Here is a 16341-nt window from a genome sequence, read left to right as displayed (position 1 = left end):
GGCACAAAGGAAGAGGCTTGAGAAGCCGACGCCACCCACTGCTGAGCTGATTCCGGAACTGGACCAAAAGGAAGCAGTAACGGAACAGGCACTGGCCGAATACCACTCCCCGCATGTGCTGGACGAACCAGCGAATGCGAAAGTTGGTAAGCCACTGACGGAGACTCGGCGAACCGGAAGGAAGAAACATCTTCCTGTGCCGGCCGGAAGTCCGCCATGGCCGAAGGATCGAACGGAGCGGAAGAGTCCGCAGCCACCACCCCTTCGGGGAAAAAACGAGACACTACTTCCGCCGCGATGTCAAGAACAGACTTGAGCTTCGACGGAAACACGCCCCGAGACTCCTCGTTGACCACTGATGGAGCATCAGAATAGTCACACATGGAACCATGACCAAAACCACCAGTTCCGGAAGCAGAAGCATGCCCTGGCAAACCGGAAACCGGAATGCCTGTGCACGAACATTATCCTGCAACCCAGAACCTTGTGAAGGTAAGGGTAGGCAGGACGACCATCCGTAAAAACCGGAGCTGGATGAGCTGACGTCACTCCCCCATCCGAGTGGAGTGATGCCTGCTCAAGCCTAGGCACTAAATGGCCGGAAGGCGTACGCTGGAATCCACCCTCTGATATCCGGAAGGAAGCACCAGAAGAGGAAGCAGCGTGTCCGGTCGAAACCGGAAGTGTAGTCGACGAAACCGCGCAATGCGGAATTGAAGGCTGCACTGGTTGACTTCGTAATCCGGAAGGACCGGAAGTCAGTGAAAACTCCATACTGCCGCAGCCGCCGTAGCGTGCCTGCGTGGACGGATCATCACCTCCGGCGAGTGCCGGTAGTGCAGCCGACAGAACCGCGCAATGCGGAAGCGAAGGCTGCACTGAAACCAAAAACACCAGTTCCGGAAGCAGAAGCATGCCCAGGCAAACCGGAAACCGGAAACGCCTGTGCACGAACATCATCCTGCATCCCAGAACCTTGTGAAGGTAAAGGGTAGGCAGGACGACTATCCGGAAAAACCGGAGCTGGATGAGCTGACGTCACTCCCCCATCAGAGTGGAGTGATGCCTGCTCAAGCCTAGGCACTAACAGGCCAGAAGGCGTACGCTGGAATCCACCCACTGGTATCCGGAAGGAAGCACCAGAAGAGGAAGCAGCGTGTCCGGCCGAAACCGGAAGTGTAGCCGTCGGAAACCGCGCAATGCGGAAGTGAAGGCTGCACTGGTTGACTTCGTGATCCGGAAGGACCGGAAGTCAGAGAATACTCCATCCTGCCGCAGCCGCCGTAGCGTGCCTGCGTGGACGGATCATCACTTCCGGCGAGAGCCGGTAGTGTAGCCGACGGAACCGCGCAATGCGGAAACGAAGGCTGCACTGGTTGACTTCGCGATCCGGAAGGACCGGAAGTCAGTGAATACTCCATCCTGCCGCGACCGCCGTAGCGTGCCGGAGCGGACGGATCATCACTTCCGGCAAGTGCCGGAAATGCGGCAGCCGAAACCGACTGCCGCCGCTGTTCGATCAAGTTCGGGGCCTCGTAGGTTATCGCCGGAAATGAAAGATCAGCATGGTATCGGTCGTGACCCGAAGCGAAAGAGCTGTCTCCCGAGAGAGAACGTCCAGGCGCCTCACGAGGGCTATCGGACCAGCTCTGCTTACCAGCCGCAGCTGAAGAGGGAGGACGCTGCTCCAAACCGGAAATGGAAGGCAAAGACACGGAAGCCAACGCCCGGACGTCACTGCCAGATGCCGGAAACGCCAAACAACTGGCGACGGAACGCTGGAACTCTGCCTGCACCAAGCTGCGGATTTCCGGAACCAGTGTCTAAAACAGAAAGGAACCAACGCACCCTGCATAGGTGCTAACAACGAGGACGAAGTCTCCGTAGTAGAGAACCGGAGCAGACGTAACAGTAGCGCTAGGCGCCGCAAAAGATAGCAGAAGTAGTAACAGCGCAAGGCGCCGAAATAGGTACAGACAACAAAGTGCTACGTTCTTGGTCTGTACAAGTAAAACTGCTTAAAAAGAAGCCTAAGGCTTAAATTTCCCCTTGGGTCCGACTTGCCACAGCGCTTGTCTGAATCAGACATGCTGTCAAATCCATGTAAACAACACGAAAACATTTTACTGAACGTAAGTCTAAACGACTGAAAACTCAGTAAAAACACACACTTTCGCGTTAACAAATTACGATAGCTACACTTGCCTAACAAAAACAGAGGCACGTAGAGCTACAAACAAAGTCACACGAGCTAGTAAACTAACTCACACAACAAAATGGCGAAACACGCAAGTAACTGACACACAAGTCAACAACACGTGGCAACGCGAAAAAATTTACTGACACGTAAGTCTAAACGACTGAAAACACAGTAAACACACACTCTTTCGCGTCGACAAAATACGATAGCTAAACTTGCCCCACAAAAACAGAGGCACGTAGAGCTACAAACAAAGTCACACGAGCCAGAAAACTAACTCACACAACAAAATGGCGAAACACGCAAGTCACTGACACGCCGGTCAACAACACGTGGCAACGCGAAAAAATTTACTGAAACGTAAGTCTAAACGACTGAAAACACAGTAAACACACACACTTTCGCGTCAACAAAATACTATAGCTACACTTGCCCAACACAGAAAGGGGCACGCAGAGCTACGAGCAAAGTCATACGAGCTAGCTAACTAACTCACACAACAAAATGGCGAAACACGCAAGTCACTGACACACAAGTCCGCAAAAAACGGACAACGTACAGTAACGAAAACAGCGCAAACAACCAACAACAAACGGGAACGAGCTCACCAAACTGAAGGCAAGGCGAGCAGAAAAGCTGGGTAACGTGGCCGGCGGGTGTCACTCAAACACACAAGGTCAGCCACAGAGCGTCAAAAAGTGAACCGTCCTCTCCGAGGTGAAAAAGACGTATGAGAATAGGCACGTGTTCCTAGAGGAAGTGGCGTGGCACACACCCGTATGGGAGGTAACTCCCAGTGTGCTGGCCCATTACCAAGCTACTTTCACTTTCGTTTTGGTGATGGGGTTGCTTCCCTTTAAAATTTTTAGCCGGGTAAGCGTTTTTCAGTGATAAGCATCTCAGGTGACTCAATGCTAATGTGATTCGGAGTAAGAATATGTTATTTAATTTCCAATTAAACACACACACACACACACGCCAAGATGCCTGGTTAAAAAATAAAGTGTCACAGATGTGTCAGTACAGACCAATGTATTTGTGGCCAATCATATCTTTATAGTCAACCCTCTGATGGAAGCATAGATATTAACGCATTACAAGTTGTGCTGGTAGGTTCACACGAAAAGTTTTATTTAGATTCTGGTTCCAGAGGGCGTGCGTTATGCAAATTCTTGTGCAGATCGCTGGTAGATGACAAACAGAGTGTCGGAGAGTTCTGAAGTAGGCCTCTTTCTTCAATCTCAAACAACATGCCCTTCACTTGCGATTTATTCGTGCTGACTTTAAACCGGATGTGGTCTCAGACAATGTGAATCCTCACTTCTGCCCCAGAACAGTCGAACCCCCCTTCAAAACTCAGAAAACCAGGTCTTAAAAAGGAGAAAGTAATAAATTGGAGGTCTTAAAGAGGTTCCACTGTACCAAAATGCAGAACTCCTTGGTTCATCTCTTACCTCTGTTCATCTTCCAGTTTGGTGTTGAGGTCCTCCTTTTCTTTGTCCAGCTCTGTCACCTGCGCTCGTAGACGAGCTATCAACTCCTCTGCGTCGCCACGGAAACGTTCCTGTTCTGACCTCATCGATGTAAGCTGACCTTCAGCCTGCAACACACAGTAACCTTGTATAAGTGTGCGCATGCTACAAATGTGTTTACATGCAGAAAATAAATGTCTGCGTGTCTAAACGTGTGTGTGTAAAACTGTGAGCATGCAGGTGTGCATACACTGCCATGACAACAGATCTGTAAAGCAGGTTAGTTAAAGGGTCATTTTAAAAACCGAAGATCAACGCAGAGGCATATCTAGCTGTGCACTAACTTTGTCCCAGGAACAGCGTTAGTTGGAAATTTCCTGCATTTTACCAGTTTAAATCTACTGGCACCTAAACTGAAGTGATCAACCGGTCTGAGCTATAGTGGTACTGCATGGTTCTGGATTCTGTTGACAAGTTTTCTGTGTTGGTTAGTTTAGACCTGTTTGTAAAATTACTAGCGTGATCATTGCCCTATCTTTTCAACCAGTGTCACACACACACACACACACACACACACACACACACACACACACACACACACACACACACACACACACACACACACACACACACACACACACACACACACACACATGATATTGTCAGATCACAACCGGTTACTTCTGTCACTTCAAGCCTGAGTCAACTGTGTTAGCTACTTCAGGACCAGTGCGAGCAACATAAAAATACTCTACAATCTGAATGTGTGCTTACGTCATCAACCTGGGCTGCGGCCCTGGCCACCTCGGACCTCTCCAGGTCTCTCTCCTTCAGCAGCTGCTCTATATGCTCCTCCTTCTCCTTCAGGGCTTTCTGCACAGCATACACACCTTGTACATGTATACACAGTCATGAACCCAGCAAACTTACAAAATTAAAACAAGCTTACCTGAGAGTAACTGAAGTCTAATTGTAGTTTTATCGAACACAATGTAGAGAGGAAAGGGATAAAATTTGCCTGTTAGAGAAGCCATATGCAGAACCCGGAAAGTTTGAAAACACCCGCTGTGCACCAAGCTACCTACTTTCAGTTTTACTTTTATGTTACCTATAATGCAATGTGGTGCATATCTGTTTCCGTTTCTAATTTGACCCACTTGTTGTGAGGGGTTACTTTTCACAGTTTCGGAAAACTTCCCTTGGTTACTTTGCTACGATTTTTAAAAGTCTGAAATTGACAGTTACTTCTCATGTCATGGGAACTGCACAGGAGATCATTCTGTGCGGGATGAAAACGGTTCAAGGCAGAGCAGGGGTATCTGAGGCGCCTACTGAGTGCTTCTGCTGCAGTAGGATTCACAAGCTGCTTTGGCATTAGTAAAACATGGCTCTCAGCTGGTTTGGCTACAACAGTCAGCCACTTTTGACTGTCCTGTCATTGTGCAAAGATTGCAAAGAGCCGTTACTAATCTAACCCTTCCCTTCCTAATTGTTCTTGCAGGTCGCCACTTCCTCGAGTCCTCAGTCATTCAATAACAAATTGAACTTTTCCTGACTGGCGTCCGTAGCAATCAGTTCCATGCTTCTACCTGGAGCTCAGGCTCATGTGAAAAGAGGTTACTTAGCATCGTTTCACTCAAACAGCAGTTGGTTAAAGCAAACGGTTGGGGTAAAAGTAATAGATTAGACTTTAAGATAACGAATCAAGATATATGCTATTGAGTATAAATGTCATAAATATGGTGTTAGTGGTGTAGTTTACCACAATATATTCCACTCCAATTGAGTTATACTTTTAACAAATTCAAACAAACATATAACATAGCTGAGTGTGTATAAATATATGCAAGCAATTTTGTGATTTCAGCAGCTTTCTACCTCCCGAAATCTATTTTGTCATCTTAATCTTTTTATGGCAGTCTGGTGCAGTTGAGTAACAAATTAATATCTACTAATATCATAGTCAAGATTTACAAGCATATAATTCTAGACGATAAAAGACAAAAATGGATTAAATGCTAATTATTGTCAACATCAAATGCTTATTCTATCAAAATTACCACATTATAACAATCTTAAAACTATTATAAGACAAAAACAAAGAAGCACAAAGGACCGCATCGAAGATATACTTTACTGAACTTCTTAACACTACATTTTCTGAGCACAAATTTCACAGGAAAAAATATCAGTAAAACTTGCAGAATAACTGAAGACAAACTTGTATACGTTTACAGTAGTTCATTTTTTTGAACCAGTACACCTTTAATAGATACAGGGGCAATTATAGTGCACTTATTTTTACATTATACTTCAAGGCCATTATATGGGATGGGAGGTTATGTTAAAGGGAGACAACTTACCTGAAGAGCAGCCGTGGTGGCCGAGAGGTTTAGAGTGCTGGGCCTTTGTCCCGCTTTGTTGGTCTGTGTGTTAGTTGACAGAACAGTGAAAGATCAGGTGGAAAGAGTTAGCAAAGAGAAGGTCTACAGCTACACAAGAACCCTTGAAAGGCACATTCCTGCCCATGTAAAACGATTCATTCCCCTCACTGTCTCAGTTCTAGCCAGGCTTTTACATTGGATAAGAACACCCGTCGTCTTGGGCACATACCAAAAATCAACAGCTGGACTGCTTCCTGTCACAGAGTGAGACATTTCTGATTGATTAATTTCAGATTGCCACCAGTGGCTTTTTAAGAAATTAACTCATCCACAAATTCTCCGCTCTGCACAGAGAGGATCCTGGGTGTTGACTTTTGGTATGTGTCCAAGCAAAGGGATGGTCTTATCCCATGTAAAAGTGTGGCTAGATCTGAGATGGTGAGTCAAATTGTTTAAAGGTTAAGGACTGTGCCTTTAACCAAGAAAAGACACTGCAAACATTTAAGATCTTTTTTTTTAAACAAACACCTGAAAAAGCTTAACAATCAGTCGCTAGTCCCGGGATTAAAATAAAAGGTGAATTTCCCAAGAGCTGCACACTTCATGTTTTCTGTGCCTAATTGCAGTTTTCTTGAGAAAAAAAAATTCTTTTGAAAAATGGTGACAAAAACTGTTATACTTTTTTCTGTGCATGGTTAAACAAACTGATAGACTTAGCCACTCAGCGTTGTTCATCTTGATACCTGTAGTACCTTCATGATGATCATGCATGCTGAAGAGTACATTTGTACATTCTTTTGTTTGAAACTCTACACCATCAGCCAACTTTTCTTTTTTGTTTTCTATGAAACTCACCCAAGCTACAATCAAAGCAAGGAAAATGTCAATTAAACGGTTAATAAAATTGATGGTCTTGTTACTTTGAAATAATTATTTCAGTTAAGCAAGAAAACATCATCTTTCAGTCTATTGATAAGTTAATACGTAAGATTATTCACATTTGTTCAGTGCAAAGGAAAAGACTCGTAGGTGGGTAGTAGTAGTACACAGAGAAATGACGGTAGATAGGTTATAGGGGTGAAAGATGCAGGGTGCAAAATGTCACTAATTCAACCACAAACTTAAATTCACCCCTGTCACATTCTCTCCTAAATAGTTCATCTCTCCAAAAAATTATTTACTTCCTTCTGCGCATTTTGCACCCTGAGCATGAGAGAAAATATTTACATGAGAGGAAAGGACAGATTTAGGTACTCTTGATATATGTACCTCATGCTGTTGAATGCAGTACTGATCCATCTGACCTGTTTGTATTTATACCTGTCTTTTATTACAGTAGAAGCCCTGTTGCCCACCCCCTCCCCCCCCCCCCCCCTCCTCCCCGTCAACACTTCTTACCCTGGTCTGACTTTTCTAATCTTACGTGGCACTTTTTTGTATAAGTAATTGTATACTTGACCCAGTTGCAACAATACCAGCTTCACAGTTACTTTTGTTCAGCAATTTGAATTTGAATAATTTGCAGGTTAGTAACAGATTACACAAAGAGTGTGACATTAAAAATGTGAGGTTCATGCTTTGAAATTCAATGTTAGCAATATCTTGCTCAAAAACTTGTGGTTTTTTTTAGCAAAAACTATGTTGTTCTTATGTAAATGCAATCAGGTTACCCCAAGGCGTACACTATGAATTCATATTTTCAGCTAAAATGATATCCAGCATTCTCACTGTCAAACAGTTCTGAATTGATTATAAAGTAGCTGGTATTTGTAATGGTCGACAATTAGACATGCAGCACAAACAAAAAGATTATATAACTGCTACTTTTGACAACATACATTTAAACATTTTTGAGTACATGTAAATGTATCTACAAAATATAATGTCACTACTATTTTTGTCGGACTGAAGTACATCTGCTTAGTTACAAAATTAGTCAATATGTGACGGTCCACCACGAAACCAGTCTTAAGTCGCAGCAGACGAAAGCGAGCTAGTTCGAGGAAAAGGCACTGAGGGTCTATCTGGGTGAAATTCACTTTTTTGCAGAAACGTGTTCTGTAGACCCCAAATTACATGACAACCAAACAAATATGCCAAAATCAATCGCTAAATAGTTAAATTATTGGATTTAAATGCAATACATTCATCAAAAAAGTCCAGCATGACATCAAAATGCCTCACTTTGACCGATAATTTGCTTAGTGTATCCCTGACAGGGCCCCAACAAGTTTGGTACCGTCGGAAAGCTTATTGCATCAGCTTTCGCGCCCTGCTGCGCAGTGGTTCAAAATACCCGTCCACTTCCTCCAAATAAGGAAACCGGCACGTAAACAAATTTTAAGATTGAACCAATCAGCTTTGTCTGCCTTCCAAAAAGGACTAGCAACGGCCTCCTCATTGGTCAAATCAGTCCAGGGGGAAGTAACACAGTATGATTTCCGTTCGCTGAACGAAACCAAAACAATGACTGACGTACGCCGATTGACAGCGCTTCTCAACTGCGATTCGCTTGAAAATAACCACGAACTCCAAGATTTGTTGTTGGATTTCTTTGCCGAAGACGTTGCTGGATTCAGTGACTCCGATTCTCATGCCGAAATATGTGACGCTTGCTGAATATGCGGACGAAGAGGAGACAGACCGTCCGCTCGTCAGTGTCAAAAACACCGTTGGCGTTTCTAATGGCACTGCATCAACTGCAAGAACACACGTAGTTGAGGCGAGTTGTAGAGGAGATGTGATGGAGGTGCATGCTGCAGTTCGTTAATTGCAACAGGGCTGTGATGTGCTCGAGAGAACTCGCCTTCGTTGCTGCAAAGCCAATGGAACTGGCTGCAAACAGATTAAAGTTCCCGACGCTGCACCCAGAAATACTCGTCGTGGATGTATCACCCAGTTTGATCCGGAGGAAATTGTAGCTCTACAGCTCTCAGTGCAAGACATGTGACATGTATAAAGGTGAGGTTGGAGGTGGTGTCAACATTGATGTGCAAGAGCTTTTGTGGTGAACAGACTGTCACAGTGGAGGAGTTCCTGTGTTTGGGATCTACATTCTGATCTGTACGTATTCCTATTCGATGCCAACAAAGTGATTGATACAAGTAAGTTGATTTTGCTCAAGTGTTTGTCAAACTAATGGACAAAAACGTAGGTGAGATGCATGTAACCTCTTTATTCCTGATAATGACAGTAAAAATGTTTGCTGATGTGTATGACCTGTATTTGACCGTTTTCCTCCACATGTATGATGTAAACAAAGCCTTCAAAAATGGTGATAATTGTTCTTTTAACCCTTCGTTTTGCATTCAAATGATGCATGAAAGATCAAAGTACACTTGTGCAACATTTGGAAGGGTGAGGTTAATTTTCAACCCCCGTTGCTAAGGAAAATGTGAAGCTGGTGCCTTCCAAAACTTTCAAGCCCGATTTCTCAAAATGGCCGCCGGTCAACTTCTTTCATAAAAATGGCCGTAATATCGTTATTTATTGACCTAGAGCTTTAATTTTTTTTTCTAAACATCCAGGAAAGACTAACAATTTCAAAATAATAACTAACTCAAATCATCCAAATTTCGACTTAAGACTGATTTTGTGATGGACTGTCACATATGTGCATATCATAAAAATTCTACCTATATGTATTTGTTTAATCAGCAATTATACGAGAATAGGCTTATCAACATATAGCAAGATAAAGTCTTAATGCAGCATCTAGTTTGTGATACACCACTATACTCACAGACGTGTAGCATAATGAATGTTTATTTGAACACCCGTTTTAATCAAATAAAAACTCTAGAACAAAAAACTGTTACAAATAAAAATAAAAAAGTATTATATACAAGTAAAAAGAAAAGTAAAAAAAAATGTACGGGTACTCATGCAGCTTCACTAATGCAAACATTACAAAAATTTCATTCCTTTAAAAAAATTGCTTTCGGGTGAAAAACGATGTGTAGTGATCTCTATTTACCACATAGTTTTAGACAAGGGAAAAATTAACTTCTTTTAATATTTTTATGAGAGCTTGCTCGTTTTACTGTGAAAGAATCTTCAGCGGAAAATCGTGCTAAAGGTGACGAGTGACAGCTAGAACAGAACAGTGAACAAGGATTGACCAGACTTGATATTTACAGCTCATGATTGGTTGCATGAAAATAAAATTCAAACCAGATGTGAACAATAAACAAAACCATGCAAATGCAAACGCATGAGAAAATTAAACAAAGCATTAAACTGACCTTCCATATGTGCTGCTGTTGTGGAATTGCAATAATTTGAATTCAAAAAATAAAATAAAACAAAAAACCCAAACAACAAAACAATAAATGATTATGAATTATAAAAAAAATGAATACACAGATGATGGGTGAAAAAACTGAGAGATCCAAAGACACCAAACAGGATATGAAGTTTAAAAAAATGAAAACAGAAACTTTCCTTAAAAAAAGTAAGAAATAAACACATTGATAAACAGGTTATACAAATTAATCATGAATTAAATTGGTGTTACAGCACACACAACTGCAGTTATTTGTGATATGGAATTAAAAAAACTAAATAACATAAAATAAATTTAAAAAAAACACTTCATTCTATTGATTTAGATTAGATTTGTTTGTTTGTTTTCTTAACGCCCAGCCGACCACGAAGAGCCATATCAGGGCAGTGCTGCTTTGACATTTAACGTGTGCCACACACAAGACAGAAGTCGCAGCACAGGCTTCATGTCTCACCCAGTCACATTATTCTGACACCGGACCAACCTGTCCTAGCACTAACCCCATAATGCCAGACGCCAGGCGGAGCAGCCACTAGATTGCCAATTTTAAAGTCTTAGGTATGACCCGGCCGGGGTTCGAACCCACGACCTCATGATCACGGGGCGGACGCCTTACCACTAGGCCAACCGTGCCGGTTTCATTCTATTGATTTAGATTAGAGTTAATTATAATAAATAAAGGGGCCCAAAACAAAGTCATACACTTTTTTTCCCTTCATAACAACACAAACTTATCTAAAACTAAAACAGAAATTTCCCCATCATTCTCCCAAGCAAATAATGACTGACCAAACATTCAAAAGCAAAAAAAATCCAAAACTCATGAAATATCAAATATAATGCTGTTTTAGAGAAATTAAAACCCACAATTTACCTAAAACCTGGAAAACAGTTATTGCCAACCCAAAGTAAAGAAAGAAACCAGTAAAAAAAAAAATAATACCAAAAACAAACAGGCCAAGCAACAAACAAACAAGTTGCGTAAGGCGAAATTACTACATTTAGTCAAGCTGTGGAACTCACAGAATGAAACTGAACGTAGTCCGCCGCTAGTGCAAAAGGCAGTGAAAGTGACGAGCCTGTTTGGCGCGGTAGCGGTTGCGCTGTGCTTCATAGCACGCTTTACTGTACCTCTCTTCGTTTTAACTTTCTGAGCGTGTTTTTAATCCAAACATATCATATCTATATGTTTTTGGAATCAGGAACCGACAAGGAATAAGATGAAATAGTTTTTAAAACGATTTCGGAAATTTAATTTTAATCATAATTTTTATATTTTTAATTTTCAGAGCTTGTTTTTAATCCAAATATAACATATTTATATGTTTTTGGAATCAGAACATGATGAAGAATAAAATAAAAGTAATTTTGGATCGTTTTATAAAAAAAATAATTTTAATTACAATTTTCAGATTTTTAATGACCAAAGTCATTAATTAATTAATAAGCCTCCATGCTGAAATGCAATACCGAAGTCCGGCCTTCGTCGAAGATTGCTTGGCCAAAATTTCAATCAATTTGATTGAAAATTGAGGGTGTGACAGTGCCGCCTCAACTTTTACAAAAAGCCGGATATGACGTCATAAAATACATTTATCGAAAAAATGAAAAAAACGTCTGGGGATATCATACCCAGGAACTCTCATGTAAAATTTCATAAAGATCGGTCCAGTAGTTTACTCTGAATCGCTCTACACACACACACACGCACAGACACACGCACAGACAGACAGACACACACACCCACACATACACCATGACCCACGACCCTCGTCTCGATTCCTCCTCTATGTCAAGTTTTGACTAAATGTAAAAAGGACAAATAAAATAACATAACAAAAATATGAGTTTGAAGGGTCGTAAAAACAAATGCAGCCAAGATGAAAAAGTTAGCAAAAATTAACCAACCAATAATGAGCGCTAAGTATCAAGTCTGGTCTTGTAATTCAAAGAGCACAATGCACGGGCAAGAGGACATCTAGTTCAAAGACTCGTCCAATCAGCTGGTGGTCAAGAGATGGACAAGAAATCCCAGTCATTTTAATTAGCTAGAGCAAATTCAAACTTCCAGTCATTTAAACCAGAAAGACCCTTACCCACTGGCTTGTAGTGACACATTCAAATTCTCTTTCACATAACTGTTCTCTAAATGTTTTCATTTCTATGGTCATTTCTTATCATAATTTTTCATCCATAAACATTTTTCTCGCTTTTTTTCTTTCTTTATTTGATGTTTAACTTCGTTTTCAACCATTCAAGGTTATATCGCGACGGGGAAAGGGGGGAGATGGGATAGGGGAAAGGGGGAGATGGGATAGAGCCACTTGTTAATTGTTTCTTGTTCACAAAAGCACTAATCAAAAAATTGCTCCAGGGGCTTGCAACGTAGTACAATATATTACCTTACTGGGAGAATGCAAGTTTCCAGTACAAAGGACTTAACATTTCTTACATACTGCTTGACTAAAATCTTTACAAACATTGACTATATTCTATACAAGAAACACTTAACAAGGGTAAAAGGAGAAACAGAACCGTTAGTCGCCTCTTACGACATGCTGGGTAGCATCGGGTAAATTCTTTCTCGTCCCAACCAATATGGGACTCCCCCTAACCCGCGGGGGGTATTTTTCTCGCTTCAAAACTTTGCATTGGTAGAAAACGTAAAAGAACATTTAGGCTTCAGAACACTTACAATAACAGATGTGGTTGTACACACAGGTACTGAGAAATCTAGTGCTGTAAAAATGAAACTTAACTTCTTCTATCGTAAAGGACAACATCTACACTGAAGCACCAACTAATGCAATGATAGCTTCAAAAAACAGTTATTATAAAAAAATTTCTACTACCTACCATCAGTAGCAGTCTATCTGATTCTGTTTACTACTCTTCTGTACAAAAAACCCCATTAGTACCTAACTACCATCACTCTATCAAAATTACATTCTTATCCAGTAAACTGGAATTTCTCCAATGTCCATCTCAAAACCAGCCAGACAAACTGGACTCGGTAAAGACGAATGAAATGTGACATAGACACATGACAGAGTAATAAAAAAATCGCACGAGTGTCGCTGCATGTACCTGATTGGCCAGTGAGGTTACGCCCAATCTTACCCGGCTGCGACTCACGCTGCTCGCAGATGAGCTGATGGAGCTGACAGACTCCTGGCTGCCGGAGCGCTCGCGAGCCGAGCGAAGCCCCGGGCCGAGCCCCGGGCCGAGCGAGCGCGACATGGGGCTAGGCGTGCTCATTGACATGGCCGGGGTGCCACCAGCACCCAAGCGTGTCACTTTGTGCACTGGGGCGAACAGGCCGTGCATAGCCTTGCAGTCAAAGTATCTGAACAACACAACAATCTTCTATCAGATGATGAAAGATACTGTCATGGCATAAGTCAAAGTATCTGAACAACACAACAATCTTTTATCAGATGATGAAAGATACTGTCATGGTATTCATGACATGACACACAGATTAATGTCTGTACCAAAGGCCTGAAACACTCACTAACCACACACTCAAAACTCAATTTCAAATAATCTTTAAATTGATAAAGCAGACGAAAAATCAGATTGTGGAGAAAAAATGACAATTTGAAAACTTACTAGCTTTCAGTCACCCTTGCAGTTAAAACCACCAGCAATTAGGTATCTGATCAAAGCAGCTTTATCAACTTACTCCTGACCTCAAAAGTAGAAGAGTATAAAAATGAACTATGAAATCGTCCTTGCTTAGAAAAAGTATGTCATCAACAACTGGTCTTCTTCAACACATTTCTGTTTAGCTTTCATTCTTCTACTGCAGGACTGAAAAGTTGAATCACACCGTCCTGTGTGCACAACTAGAAAAACAGTTTTATCGACCACAATGTGGAGAGGAAAGCGATTACGTGCCTCACCCTAGGTTATTTAGATGGTTTGTCAAACTGTTGTCTTCAGAATTACACCGATAACCGTTTTCTCTCCCTATCTCTTTCCTCTCTCTCTCTTTTTTCTCTGCACCATTTACACGACGTTAAACAGTGACGTATTCCTGTGTTCTCTCTCTTTCCACTTTCGAAGACAAAATAAATACACACCTTTTACCGGCAACAGCCCCGTCGTTCTTCCCCAATGCGTCATCCAACTCGACACCAGCCCACGACCCTTTGGCGAATTCCGTCTCTCCCACGTACTTCAACACACCCGCCTTGGAGCCACTGACCAGAACCCTGTCTCCGATTTTCAGCCCTGCCCTGGCAGCCGCTGCGTTCATGTGAGCGTTGGAGGTGGGGGTGGTGGCCTTGTGTAGAGAGGTGGTGGAACCCGAGGGAGTCCGGGTCCCGCCCAGCCCTGTTCGGGGTGTGGTTGGTCGAGGGGTGGGCGACGATATGGAGTTGCTCATGACTGCCGGGATTCCATTGGTGGCAGCAGTCTGCATGAGAGAATAGGGTATGATGTGTTGAATAGTTTTTAACAATGAGAGCTGCCAAAATAAAATTTAAAAAATTGCTTACACAAACAGACTTCTTGTTCTAATTTACTTTCTATGGAGTAAAATAAACTCATCTAGCTCAGTTTTTGTAAAACAATGAGTGACGCTGCACAAAAATCAAAGGCGACTGATCACTTTGTTAATAGTCAGAAAGCTAATCTTTTCGACATACTCAAACTACCATCACTTTTCCGAACTCATCTTCATGAACTCTTAACTCGGATGAAACTGAATAACTCGTAGAGCACAACTTTTTCACAGACAGATATTTGTGCAGAAACACAAGCCAACACACAAGCCCCATCACTTCGGTCACAATAAATGTCTGAGATAACACAGTGGTTCATGTACCTGCAATGAAAGAACACCCTTGGGACCAGTTAAAAGTTTCCCTGCATTGCAGGTGGCCGGTCACGATAGTTATATATTTTGATCAAAATAATAGACAATGGGACTCAAGAAGGTGTCCTTTCATGGGAGGTGTCCACTCATCAGAGGGGCATCACATCACAGGTACCACTGTACTTAGAAGTGACATTATGAAAAACACAGGTAAGAGTGGTCTGATACCTGTGGTGCAGAGTTGGTGCCAGCACTGTCTGTGGTGGATTCAGGCCTGGAGGCTGCCTGAGGTGATTGTGTCAACTTGGTCAGACGGGAGAACACCCCTCGCTTCATATCACACTGGCAACAAAAAGGGAAACACGCATGTAACGTATACTGCACACTAGTCGGAAATACAAAATGCATGTCATGCAGCAGTGGAGCCCCCTGTAAAACCTTAAAAAAAATCCATATGCCTCTTTATTTTCAACAAAAACAGAAATGTTTCTCTTTCACACTTTGGTTTTTACATGTAAAGTTTAACATTCAACACACATTCAGTCCTTCTTTATCCAAAAGAGTGTATTCCCTGTAGCCATCCTCATGGTCTACATTAAGTGTTTGACCAAACACTACCTGGCTGCTGAAAAACCCCACTTAATTTCTGAGCCAATCTACAGCCCGACTGCTTTTCTGTGCAGAGTTGGAAGTTTTTGTCATCTATGTTGTGCACATAACTCCTAATCCTCCACAAAAAGTCAATTTCAAATGGCAAATAAACTATTTGAATGCTGCCTTTAGTTTAGTTTCTTTCTCATAACTCTCTTCAGGCACAGCTTACCTTCCATCTTAGGTGATAAATGTTTCCTAAATTTGTTGTTTTTGTGTGTGGGGAGGCATGCACTGTTGTGTGCTGTGTGCTGTGTGTGTGTTTGCATGTGTGTATGAGTGCATGCCGTGTGTGTGCATGCATGCTTGCGTGTGTGCGTGTGTGTGTTTCAATGGCTGTCTCTTAATTTGTCTCTCCGTTGCTGTCTGTGAAAGCATGTGCATGTCACCATGTGTCTCTCTCTACATGGAGAAACAATAAATGAATCATATTCCTTAACTTTAACAGGGCACAAACACAAAATAAATAAATGAATGCAAAAAATGAATGAATGAATGAATGAATGAATGAATCAATCAATCAATCA

The 16341-nt window shown here is 42.1% G+C and overlaps 1 protein-coding gene across 8 annotated transcripts in view; it reads right to left on the bottom strand.

The window, feature by feature from the left end:
• The window catches only part of LOC138976070 (CAP-Gly domain-containing linker protein 1-like), a 111077-nt gene that overhangs the window by 67923 nt on the left and 26813 nt on the right, over positions 1-16341 (bottom strand). For 7 of the 8 annotated variants that reach the window (XM_070348877.1, XM_070348879.1, XM_070348881.1 and 4 more), the window contains 6 exons: positions 15392-15505; positions 14427-14761; positions 13429-13687; positions 6036-6098; positions 4447-4545; positions 3655-3800 (listed from right to left, as the gene is read on the bottom strand). In XM_070348877.1, coding sequence (XP_070204978.1) covers positions 3655-3800; positions 4447-4545; positions 6036-6098; positions 13429-13687; positions 14427-14761; positions 15392-15505 — 1016 coding nt within the window. The remainder of the gene's footprint in view (positions 1-3654; positions 3801-4446; positions 4546-6035; positions 6099-13428; positions 13688-14426; positions 14762-15391; positions 15506-16341) is intronic. The other variant, XM_070348882.1, reaches the window with a different exon arrangement.

Source organism: Littorina saxatilis, linkage group LG9, assembly GCF_037325665.1.
Source record: "Littorina saxatilis isolate snail1 linkage group LG9, US_GU_Lsax_2.0, whole genome shotgun sequence".
In the NCBI taxonomy this organism is placed as follows: domain Eukaryota; kingdom Metazoa; phylum Mollusca; class Gastropoda; order Littorinimorpha; family Littorinidae; genus Littorina; species Littorina saxatilis.
The sequence above is the reverse complement of the archived record's forward strand: the minus strand, read 5'-3'. Positions and strand labels throughout refer to the sequence as shown.